The sequence below is a fragment of the Cibotium barometz genome, chromosome 59 (genome assembly GCF_041138505.1).
Source record: "Cibotium barometz isolate CiBa-2024 chromosome 59, ASM4113850v1, whole genome shotgun sequence".
Classification (NCBI taxonomy): domain Eukaryota; kingdom Viridiplantae; phylum Streptophyta; class Polypodiopsida; order Cyatheales; family Cibotiaceae; genus Cibotium; species Cibotium barometz.
Window position 1 is genome coordinate 9,757,967 of NC_141104.1, and position 13,039 is coordinate 9,771,005.

At 46.4% G+C, this 13,039-nt stretch overlaps 1 protein-coding gene across 1 annotated transcript; it reads right to left on the reverse strand.

The window, feature by feature from the left end:
• Window positions 1-5,016: 5,016 nt before the first annotated feature.
• LOC147605464 (pentatricopeptide repeat-containing protein At4g13650-like) lies at window positions 5,017-10,135 on the reverse strand. Its single transcript, XM_086793377.1, has one exon. The coding sequence runs from the start codon at window positions 9,969-9,971 to the stop codon at window positions 6,411-6,413; it is 3,561 nt and encodes a 1,186-aa protein (XP_086649503.1). The 5' UTR covers window positions 9,972-10,135; the 3' UTR covers window positions 5,017-6,410.
• Window positions 10,136-13,039: the final 2,904 nt, after the last annotated feature.

Here is a 13,039-nt window from a genome sequence, read left to right on the forward strand (position 1 = left end):
GTATCTCAATGTCATGCAATCTGTGCATAAGCCTGGCACGTGGTACGGTATCAAAGGCTTTGCGGAAGTCCACAAAGCAACAGTATATCCTTCTCTTCTATGCCCTACCCTCTTCAATAAGTGCCCGATGTGTCAGTATGTGATCCAAGGTAGTAAATCCTCTCCTGAAGCCAGCCTGTCCATGTGCTCGATGACCATGCCTCTCTGCCCATTGGCTCAGCTCCAACTCCAATATAGAGCCATATAATTTGGCCAAGTAATGACCAATCATGATCGTCCTGTAGAAGTTGCCTGGTACCATGGGGTCCCCACTCTTAAAGAGTGGTACAATAATATGCTCTGTGTCCAGCTTGTCGGGAAACCCTCACAAATGGCACGATTAAACACATGTACGATGAGCGGAGCCAAAGTGTCTCGTGCATATGAGAAGTGCTCTCCAACTAGCCCATTATGATCCTGTGCCTTTCCATTCTGTAACCTGTCTATCGCATCTAGCACCATCCGCATAGTAAAAAAGGTGCTGCTAGACGGTCTAGCTCCCAGTGGAGGGGGGGTGGCGGCTGTCCTGGTGCATCATATAGCTCTCTAGCATAAGTATGCCATGCCTCAGGTGTAGTAATCGGAGTACCAAGCTGTCTCTCCTGAAACATCTTCCATGCCCTCTTGCTGTCCTTCCCCAGGAAGAGTTGGTAGATCTCCTCCTCTAGCTTAGCCAGATAGGCTCGTTTCTTCCTCCGCACAAGGCGCCGAAAGATCATCCTGGCCTGTCTATGTGTGTGAGACCCAATGGCAATCTCACGATGTAGCTGTGCTTGTGTCTCACGACACTCATCATCATACCAACTGTTCTGTGCGGCAGTGCTGTGGGGGTGGGTGGAAGGGATCATAGTGCAGGGAAACGCATATGAGGCGGATGCATGTAGAACACCTGCCAATCCTCTCGTGATCTCGTCCAGAGAGCTATGCGGGTCTAAAGCGAACAAGCCATCAAATATACTGCATCCCGGTAAACCCCAACTGTCTCACGTGTAAACTGATATCTCGGGTACCTAAGTAGATGAGTGGCTGGCCCATCTCTCGTGGATCTACCTACTAGTGTGAAACTCAGGTATGCATGATCGGCTGCTATGCCAATGGGCCTACTGGAAATCGTGAAACCCCGCACATCAGGTATCAATGAAGGAGATCCCATCAAGTAGTCCACTGTGCTCGCTCCCCCTTTAGAGTTCCAGTGTGTGAGAGCATCTGATCCTTGCCATCTCAATAAGCCATTGTATATGACCAACCCATGTGCACTCCCGAGTGTGAGAAAATGCCTGCCATAATCTGTAATCTCCCCCTCATCCTGTGCTGATCTCTGCAACCCTACATCCTCTGCCATGATCTCCCGGTACATAGCCCCTTGAGTATCATACAACTATGTCTACTCTGTGCCTTTACGTGCATTAAAGTCTCCCAATAGTAATATGTCTCCCATGCTGGCAAACCTCATGATATCATCATATAGTGGTATATAGGGTGACTCTCCTGATGGTGCAAACCTGGAGCGGGCTGGGGGAAAGTAGCATACCGCCACATATAGCTCGCGGAGCCCCTCTCTGCATATTCGGACCCACATGTACCTCGCATCTACATCTCTATGTACCACATGTATTTTGTCACGAAGCTCCTCCCTGTAAAGTATTGCCACTCCTCCTGATCCTCTGGTACCTCCCACTGTGCGTGGCTGAGGGCGGAAACTGATTCCCATCTATAACCCCGGACGTCAAGAAGCCTCTTGTTTGTGCACTGATGGGTCTCCGTATACATAGCAATATCACTGTGTCTGAAAGTATCCTCAAAGTATCCTGCATCTGTTCTAAGGGCTCCGTTGCAATTCCACACCGTGAATCGCAAGGTCTCATAGGCCGCACACCGTCAAGCGGGCCTCCTCTCCGTAATGATGACTCGGCCATCTCTGTATACCGCCCATTTCCCCTCTTTCCTTGCCTCAAGCACACGCGGCATGTGTTCCTTCCGGTGTGCTATTTGTGCCGGTGTAAGGTCCTCATCCAAATAAATCTTTTCCCCCGTAAGGGCCATCCTTTTGGAGAGGAAGGCCTTCTTCTTCTCCAAGTCACCAAACCTGATGATCAATATCTTCGCCCTGGTTTCATCTCTGCCTACTCGCCATGCTCCGGTAATGGGTACATCAGTGGCTCCAATTTTTGTTGCAAGAGCTTTTGCATCCTCTTGGGGATTTCCCTTATCTTCCCACCCAACTACACGTACATGTAAGGCACGTGCCCGTCTCTTGGCTTCCTCTTCCAATGTAGCATTCATCACCTCTACTTTATTGACTGGTGTATCCTCCTGTTTTTTTACTACTTCCTTCGTACGATGCAACTGTTGTGCCAATCTCTCGGAGCATGTCATCCTTCCATTTCTGCATCTCTTTTTTCATTTCCGTGTGCATAAGGCTTGGGCTAATTCCATTTCAACCCGTACTTGGGCTTGCATTTCTCCCTTCAATTGGACATATATCTCTTCCTTCAGCGTTTCGTATCTCACTTTCCTTTGGGCATGCATCTGCTCGGTCCATTCCTTTTCAAGCTCCTGTCGCATGGTGTTCATCTCTGTCCTTATGTGAAGCTGTAGCTCCTCATAAAGGGCCTCATCTCGTCGGGCCATCTTCGTAAACCTTCGTGAGCCAAGGGACATGATTCCTTCCCTCAGTCTTCTGCGGTAGGCATTTGGTGCCTTCGAGGGGGTGTGAAAGGTTGTCTCACCATCCTGTTCCCCCTCTAGTGGTTGAGACATGTTTTCCCCTATTAGTTGCTGCCTTGGGGGCCTGAGCAAGGGTGGGTGGGAGAAGGGAGGCCGATGCTGTACCTCCTGCAGCTTACTGTTTGCACCTGTGCAGCCTGCCAGTAGGCCTCCAGCCTGTACCTCCTGCACCTTACTGTTTGCACCTGCGCAGCCTGCCAGTAGGCCTCCAGCCGTCCCTTCTGCGCTTTCTGCAACTACCTGCAAACCTGCAAACCCAGGCGCCTCCTGCAGTCCTATTTGCCTTAAACTTTGAGTTTGAAGAGTCGTGTCCACTCAGGAGTCAGCACTGTCAACAGTCACGATGAGGTACGCTACGCGAGGCTGGTACACGGGCAAGTATGCTATACGACTCAGCCTAGAGCGGGTACGCTACACATTGCACGAGGCTTGAGGCGACAGCACCGAGCACCGAGCAGGTACGTGGGTAGCAGTGAGGCCACAGTCGCGGGCAAGCAGGTACACGGGCAGGTATGCTACACGACTCAGCCTACAGCGGGTACGCTACACATTGCACGAGGCTTGAGGCTTGAGGCGACAGCACCGAGCACCGAGCAGGTACGCGGGTGGCAGTGAGGCCACAGTCGCGGGCAAGCAGGTACACAGGCAGGCATGCTACACGACTCAGCCTACAGCGGGTACGCTACACAGAGAGAGAGAGAGAAATGAAATGATATATTAACGTCTTCAAAAGGCCAAAATGACCTATGAGACCAAAAAGGTTACAACAATTGGTGGATCTGATACAATGTCTGTGTAAGGAAAGCTAAAAACAACTAAACAACTAACTGAAACTGAAACAACTATGAGGAAAAATACGGTACCAGGAGCTCCTAATGGATAACATCTGGGAGGAAAACTCCAGCAACAAAGGTAAGCATCATACACATCACTATCCAAAGATGTCTCTCATCGGTCGATGGCGGATATCCTCAATGTCCTCCATGGTGACTGGACGTCTCCCATGCCGTGCTAGTATGGTCCTGATCCTCTGTTGTAGTCTCCGCCGGTGTCGAGATGGGCCTCTCATCTTGGGGTGCCTGGACCGCCCCAGCTCTATAGCCCGATCAATCAGTGTACCTCTGGTGCGGCTATACTCTGGGGCTAGCTGCAATGCCTGCTGACCTGACTGCTCAATCTCTGGTCGAAAGAAGTCTGTAATCTGCCTCTGTAGGTGTCTCTCCCTCTCTGATCCCCTCCCTCTCAGGAGACCCTCTCTATGTCTACGCAGCTCCAGCAAGTACAATCCGAGGCATCTCTGATCCTAGTATCTCATGACTCTAGAAAGAGAGAGAAGGCGTGGGGGGAGGGGGGCAGAGAAGGCGAGCAGAGAGAGAGAGAAGGCGTGAGATGGCATGGGGGGGGGGCAGGGCAGAGAAGGCGAGCAGAGAGAGAGAGAGAGAGAGAGAGAGGGGCGTGGAGGCCTTCGCGCGCGGCTGGATCAGTCTGCTAAGCAGTGAACCTGGAATCGAGACGATAGAATCAAGATAGGAGAACCTGGAATCGAGACGAGAGAGAGAGAGAGAGAGAGAGAGAGAGAGAGAGAGGCTATAGCCTATGGCTTGAGCCTTTAGCTTGAGAATGGCTATAGCTATAGGCTGTAGCTTGAGGGTCGTGAGCTTGAGGCTTGAGCTTATAATGGAGAGGAGGTGGAGGGAAGTTTTATAAAGGGAGGCCAAAGACCCACCCAAGGCCAAGCAAGCCCCAAAACGGGCAGAAAAACGGTCAGTTGAATCCAGCAACGGTTGAAAACTGGCCCCCACCAAAGATAAAAAAGTTTTTTGGGACCGTACAATATAGTACGGAATCGTACCATACGACACAGTCGTACGTCATACGAGAGCAACTATGTACACAACCAATCCTCGCCAAATTTCAACTCAACGTTAATCAGGTTAATTTATCTAGGTCTGGCATTTATCCATTGGACTACATTGTGATGATCTGATTCACATCATATGTATAAGAACAAGTCCCGTGACGGGGCACACTTAGAAATGAATGTAAGAATAAAATCCTAGTGTAGCAAATGTTAATAAGAGTGGAAGGGAATAAAATCCTAGTGTAGCAAATGTTAATAAGAGTGGAAGGCCTGATTTGTGTCCACAAGCAAATTGCATGCCTATGATGCAAGGCCATGAGTCATGGACAATGTACCTAGATGGGAGTGAAAACTGCATCAGGCCATACCAATGAAAGGTGACCACCTCATTTTGAAACACAAAGGTCCCAGCTTTTCCTATTACCAGTGCTTACATGACTTACATGTGACTTCCAATGAAGTCATGCAGTTTTATCTCAATGAAGTAACCTGCCTGGTGAACGACATGAGCCCCTAACCGCAGGTGCTTATGCACATATCCCATATGACCTTCATGAGAAACCAGCCACAGCATTTCAGAGTATCATGCAGCCATTCTTTGACAAATCATGTCGCACACCACCACATGATAGGTCCCACACTTTAAAACCCTCAGCATTATCAATCTCTCCTAAAAAATCTCCACTTCTTAAACTCTCAAAGCCTGCAAAAACTACTAGCTCAAACCCCACACACATTGCACCTGTAGCAAATGCACATTGTAATATACACTATATAATGGTTCCCCGTTTGAAGATATTGAATCCACATACACAACGCCCGCAGAATCCCTCAAACAACCCTGCATACAATGCCAAAATGCTTACCCACATCCACTTGCCAGCCAGCAGCATTTTCTTGTACCAGTGCATGTGTGCCATCAGATCCCCTGTGCAGAAAAACGTGGTATTCAACAACACTGCATTATATGATAGAACCTTTGCAAGCTATGAACAGCTGTCTTCACAAACGTTCAAGGATGAAAACCAGGTCCTGAGCAGAAACAATATTCCCATGTCTACCTCTACTCTTCAAGCTTTGACATCTTCAAAATTTGCCTTATCTAATTTGTTTAGAATTCTCCTTTTGCCCTGCACTACCAAAAGAAAAGCCTGAGAGCATTACCCATGGCATGGAAGTACACTTGGACAACCCATCGTCCACATCCCAGACGCGCTGAGACTTCCTCTGCTCCACATAATCACTAGGGAGATAGCTCACCCACCAAGTGAATGCCCTTGAACAAACTTGTCTCCAAGCATGCACTAAACTGGGGAATGATAAACACAATCTACTGCTTTCAACTTGCCTCCCCCTTGTATTTGCTTCTACCCTCTCACATCCACTGAAGGCAGTGCGTGACATGGCACCAAATTCAACTGCAAAAGCCCATCACACAAGGTGCTACAAGTGCATTCAAAGGCATCCCCTCCACCAGAACGGCCAGGAGGAAGCGTCCCAACTCCCTGCTTCCCATGCACACAAGATGCTGAAGCTGACTTACCTTGTCCTTCTTGCTTTTGACATCTTTCCTTCTCCACCTCATTGTATACTATCCCGACTCACTAGGCTGAATGCACCTACTTTTCCTTGCAGAACATTTGCTAGCAGCACTGCTAGACATGAATTGCAGCTGTAGTGTCAGTCAGGTTCACCTGCAAGTCTGAAACAGTAACTTTCACCTTCTCACATGCGCATGCTTGTGTTCCGACAAAAAAGATGCAAATCCTGCTCATGCTCACGGTCAGCCCAGCTCTTGGTGCTCTCCATCTATGCACCTATCTTCAATCGATTCCTCCACCTTAGCATCAGCATGATGACTGCACAGCCCAACTTCTTGCACACACATGTTTGACATCAAGACATATGCACGAGGGTGACTGCTCTGAAGATGCACTGCACGTTCAAACACCTGTTTTCCAAGCCCTGCATTTCCATGCTTTTGACATGCACTAAGCAAACCGAGCCAGAAGGCTGGGTCAGGCCGCATTGGCATTCTTGATAGCATGTCTTCCAGCCTCTTGAAGTCCCCTGCACGACCAAGGAGGTCTACCAGACTAACATAGTGCTCCAACTCTGGAATTATGCCATAGTCTCTACTCATAGATTCAAAATAAGCAACACCTTTGTCCACAAGGCCAGCATGACTGCAAGCCAGGAGGAGAGAGAGGAATGTGAGTCCAGTTGGCTTGATATTCGCCTCCTGCATTTTTTCAAAAGTCTCCAAGCTTGCATTAGACTTTCCCTCTCGGGCATAACCAGCAATTAATGCACTCCATGACACTGAATCAGGTGAGGACAGTTTATTGAAAATTGCCTGAGCATCCACTGTGAGTGCACAATTCCCATATGCATGAATAAGAGTGGTTGCTAGTAGAAGGCTTGTTTCGTATCCAGCCGAGACAATTATGAAATGAATCTGCCTGCATTCGTCCTTGCTTCCTGTCAACTTGCAGGCTTGTAAGAGGCAGACAAGTGTGATATCATCTAGAATCACACCTTCCCCTTGCATTTCTCTATACAGCTCTAGACCCTTCTCTCCTTGCCCCTGCTCAATGTACGCTGAAAGCATTGAATTCCAAGACACAATGTTGCGGTGAGACATTTCACCAAACACGTTTTCTGCTTCTGAAATGCTTCTGCACTTGCCATACATACTCACAAGGGTATTACCAACAAAGACATCTGAATCAAAACCTTTTTGCTGGGCAACAGCATGCAGTTTCTCGCCAATTTTTAGAGACATCACTTTCATAAATTTCCCTTTTATAAGACGTGCCTTTTCCTTCTCTGCAATTGCACACACTGCTTGAAGTGCAATCACACAGGTCCCCTTGTCTGAGCTCACACTGTTCTTGTTCATTTGTCTGTATAGCTGTAAGGTCTTCTCTGCCTCACCTTGTTCTAGATATGCTAATATCATTGCATTCCACAACATAACATCAGGCTCAGAGAACCCACCAAGCACATTCTCTGCTTCCTTAATACTCCCACACTTGCCATACAAACTCACAAGGGCACTGCCAATATAGGAATCCGAAGCAAATCCCCTCATCCGAACATCAGCATGTAATGATTGACCAATTTCCAGCGAGATAGCCTTGGAAGATCCCCATTCTACAGCTAAAGATTCTTCTATCTCTGCAAGCACACAGCATGATTGAAGGGCTATCACAAAAGTCCTCTCATCTGGACTCACACCTTCCTCTTGCATTTGTCGGTACAGCTTCAATGCTTTCTCTCCTTCTCCTTGCTCATTGTATACTGATAGCATCACATTCCATGACACAACTCCAATCTGCAATGACCCACCAAAGATATTCTCTGCCTCCACCATGCACCCACATTTTCCATACAGTCTCACAAGATTGCTTATGACAAAAGGGTCTGAAATGAAACCCCTTTTCTTACCATAATGGTGTAGCGCCTGGCCAATTTCCAGGCACATTTTAGTCAGCCGCCCTTCCTGAAGAACAGCTCCTTCCTTCTCTGAAAGAATGCAGCATGCTTGCAGGGCGATCACTAACGTCCGTTCATCTGGGCTCATGCCTTCCTCTTGCATTCCTCTATACAAAAGCAAAGCCTTCTCTACCTCATCTTGCTCCACGTATGCTGACAGCATTGCAGTCCACGACACAATATCCCGCTGAGACAAGCCAACGAGCACATTCTCTGCTTCTAAAAGGCTCCCACACTTGCCATACAAAGTTACAAGGGTGTTACCAACAAAGACATTTGAAGCAAAGCTCATTCTCTTGGCATCAGCATGCAGTCCTTGGCCAATATCCAAAGAGATCAGTTTACATGATCGACCTTCTATGTCAACCGCTTCTTCCTTTTCTGAGTATGTGCAACATGATTGAAGGGCATTCACAAAAGTTCGCTCATCTGGACTCACACCATCCTCCTGCATTTGACGATACAACCGCAAAGCCTTCTCTCCTCTACCATGCTCAACAAATGCTGATAGCAATGTATTCCAAGACACCACATCACGCTGGGGCAACCCATAAAAAACTCCCTGTGCCTCCCCAACACTCCCACATTTGCCATATATTTTCACAAGGGCATTGCCAACAAAAATATCTGAATCTAAGCCCTTGATCTGGACATCTACATGTATTCTGTAGGTGACTTCCAAAGATGATAATTTGATCGATTTACCATTGATAGCAGCAGCATCTTCCTTTTCCGCAAGCAGACAACATGCTTGAAGCAGAGAGACAAAGGTCCGATTGTTAGGATTCACACCTTCATCTTGCATTTGCTTATAGAGCTGTAGAGCATTCTCTGCTTCATCTTGCTCAACATAGGCTGAAATCATTGCATTCCACGAGACGAGATTGCGCTCCAACATTCCGTAGAACACGTCCTTAGCTTCCACAATCCTCCCACACTTACCATACATACTCACAAGGGTGTTAGCAACAAAGGGATTCAAGTCAAAGCCCTTATTCCGTGCATCAACATGTAATGCTGTGCCTTTTTCTAGGTCAGGTATGCTGCCACAAGCTTTAAAAAGGCTCACATAGGTGTACTCATTCGGGTCCACGCCTTCCTCTTGCATACGATGATACATTTTGAGGGCTTCACAGCCATTGCCACATTCAACATAATGGGAAATCACCGCGGACCAAGAAAAAACAGTACGGTGGGGCAAGGCATGAAATACCTGGAGGGCATCTTGAAGGCCACCACATTTGAACAGGGTGACCACCAGCACTTCACCAAGTGGATAACTGCGCTCCAGTTTACGCCTAGCCAGATGAGCCTGCACCTTCTTGACGTCATACAGCCTGCTGCAAGCCTTTAGGAGAGACCGGTAGGTACTCTCGGATGGGAAAACACCCTTCTCTTCCATGCGCAACAGCAAGTCAAGGGCCCTGTCAAGCTGCCAACCATCGCAGAGCTTCTGAAGCTCACAACTCAACCCTAACCCTAACCGCAGTTGTGCAGAAGGGTGCCCACGAGCATTCACACTGCGCTGATTGTCCGGCCACAGGGGCTCTTTTGTGCTCTGAGGCTGCTGGCTAGGGTTAGGCTTCTGCGGGTTGTCGTCCTCCCACCACTGGACAAGGTTCTGCTCCCACTTCTTGTTTTGCCTCTCTTGAGGGATGACGCCAGGGTCTGAACCCATAGCCATGGCGACCATGGCATGGCCAATGGAGCTGGAAGACGCATTGGCGACGCAGGGATTGAAGCCCAGGCCCTCCCCATACGCATACGGGATTGCAAGCATGATCGGGAAACAAGCATTTCCACAACCGCTACTACCTGAACTCTGCTGTGTGTGTAAAACCAGCATAATTCAACCAGGTTTCATACCCGGCTAAACCCACGTTCATGTGTGGATCATTTGTGGCCAAGCCAAGTGTCATTTGTGGCCCACTGGACGCATAGAAGCTCATCATACCTCTTTGCAAGAAAAATCTTAGTTCAAATCCCAAAACCTTCTCTTTCGGGGTCGTCTTATGGACCGCTTGAAGTGCACTGGATCTTATTATCATACATTCGGGTCGTCTTATGGACCGCTTGCAGTGCATTGGCTCTTATTATCATACATTTGGCATCATCAGAGGTCGCTACGCCCCAAAACATTTGACATCATATCCTCTCAAAACTTAAGTCGCTATGTCATGATGTCAACATGCAATCTGAGTCCTCAAGCTTCGTTCACTTTGCAACAAGGATAGTGATGCATTAGAACCTGCAACTTGACTCCCAATGCATAGTTCAACAATCCTAGTGTTCTCAAGCTTCGTCCACTTTGCACCAAGGATAGTCATGCATCAAAGCCTGCAACTTGACTCCAATGCATAGTTCAACAATCCTAGTGTTCACTATAAACCACTTGAGGGACTTCTTGTTAAGATTCTCATGTAGCCTTCACCAGCATACAGTCAAGGGTTTAGAGAATACCCTTCCAATAAGTGGGGGAAGATTCTCAAAACCAACCTTCATCATATGAAGCATCAAGGAAAGACCTTGTGGTGGCGAACTAGTGTTAATGGTAGTAGCATTAATAGTTGTAGTTGGTCTTAATAGAATTAGTGTTTATAGTTACTCCACTCTTTGAAGTTCTTGTAGAATGTCATATGAAGCATCAAGAAGACTACTTCGCAAATGGATCCTTCAATCTGACCTTCAAAAGAAAGGAATGTCTACTCATGCGCGTGCGCGTGCGCGTGTGTGTGTGTGTGTGTGTGCGCACACGCCGTTTTGCAAGAAGCTCAAGCTCACACCCTCTCCCCTACATTATTCTTCTCATGGTATCAGAGCACCAGTTTAGGTAAATAGCTCAAGAGGCAAGCTAAGGAAGTGGTACAAGGGTAAGAGTAACTCCATCTCTGTCCCTTTGATTTGGAAGCAAATCTCTACAAGTAGCTACTAGTCAAGAGCAATAGGTAGGCACAACAATAAGGTGCACTTTAACACCTTAAGCTACTCTTCACAATGGTGAAGAAGAGGGCATTATACTGTGTGGGAGATGTCCATAGGACCTTAATGATTTCAGCAGCCATGCAGACACAACTATAAGGTGCACTGTCACATCTTGAGCCACTCTTTGCGGTGAAGGTGAGGGCCATTATATTGTGTGGGAAATGTCCATAGGACCTCAATGATTTCAGAATTTGGATTCAAGGCCATTTCGGGTCCCATTTTGGCTCTCCAAGTTTTCCATATGTACTCTGTGAAAGCAAAAGTTTTGATTGTATATGCCCAATTTTTGGTTTAATGCATAGTCGGCAAAAATTTGGTTGTAGGACAGTCTATGCAAAGAATCTGAATTTTGCAAATTGTTAGCGGATCTATGTTTATGTGACTGGTTCTTCACATACAATAGCAGTATAACAGGTTTATAGTACCACAAGAGGTAACTGTGTTGGAGATTATGGTTTTTGCTATAAGTGTAGAAGTTTTTAGCAAGCACTATTTGGCTCAGGTAATCATGTCTGACATTCTATCCTAGATTGTGAATGAGAAAGCAAGAAGTTGGACAAGAACAACTTCTAAGCATGGAAGTTAAGGATGAGAAACTTCCTCGCGGTGGGAAAAGGGTATTAGGAGTTTGTTTCAAGTGACGAAAAGTTGGTGATTACTTATTGAAAGGTTAGCATGAAAAAACCTCAACAAACTTATACCTTTAAAATTTTGGCATGTGAAAGCTACCAAAGTGATGTACTGGTTGTCTATTGGCGTATCAGATTCTATGATTGGACATATAGGATGCAGAGCAACACTTAAGGATGCATGGGATACCTTGGTTAAGTTGTATAGCACAAGTACCAAGCACAAGTTCCAAAGGCAAGGAAGATGCAATTAAAGCAAGAGCTCCATAATGTGTAGAAGAATAAGATGAATATCAGTGATTACTCACTGAAAGTGAAATAGATGTAGATGTCCTTGCCTCTATTGGAGCTCCAGTTAATAATGACAATGACTTAGTGTCAGTCACATTGAATGGACTTGGCAAAGACTAAGATCAGTTTTAGACATTTATCTAAACTCAAGAAAACTTCCCAAACTTTGAAGACTTTATAGCCCTTCTAATCACTGAGGAGATAAATGTCAAGAGTAAATCATCTTCCGAAAATATGCAATATGTAAGAGCACACCTTGTACATGGACACAAGTAGAAGTAGAGGCAAAAGTTCATCTAGAGGTCGCGATATAGAAATCATGGGCAAGAATAATAGGAATTTAATGTACAAACGAGTGGAAGAGGCCACTCTAGAGGTAGGGGGAGCCAGAGAGGCCAAGGTGGATGGCATGCAAATCAGAGTAAAAATAGCATAGAGTGCTATTATTATGGCAAACCAGGTCATATAGCATGGAGTGCTATTATTATGGCAAAGCAGAGGTCATATAGCAAAGGGGTACTATAAAAAGTAAAATGACATTAAAAGTGAGAAGTTCAAAGTGAGGGAACTAAAGCAAGCAATCTAAAGATAGAAGTGAGGGAACTAAAGCAAGCAATCTAAAGATAGAAGTGAGTAGCTTTCTGTGATGCAAAATATGCTTAATTCCATGAGTGCATATGCACAGAATCCTAGAGATATATGCTATGTTGATTCAGGTGCTTCTAAACCACATGACCAATCATGGAGAGTGGTTTGGAGATATGCTAAAAAAAAAACAAGGTATATGGAAACAAATGATTATAATGTGTATCCTATTGAGTATGTTGGTAAGGTGCCATTGTCTACGCAGGATTGCAAAATGAAGTACCTAGCTGGGACGTACTTCATGTTCCAAACATCACAAAGAACTTGGTTTCTTTTGGACAAATGGTTAAGCAAGGTCTGCAACAAGTGATGTACCTCATGTTCCAAACATTACAAAGAACTTGGACAAATGGTTAAGCAGGGTCTG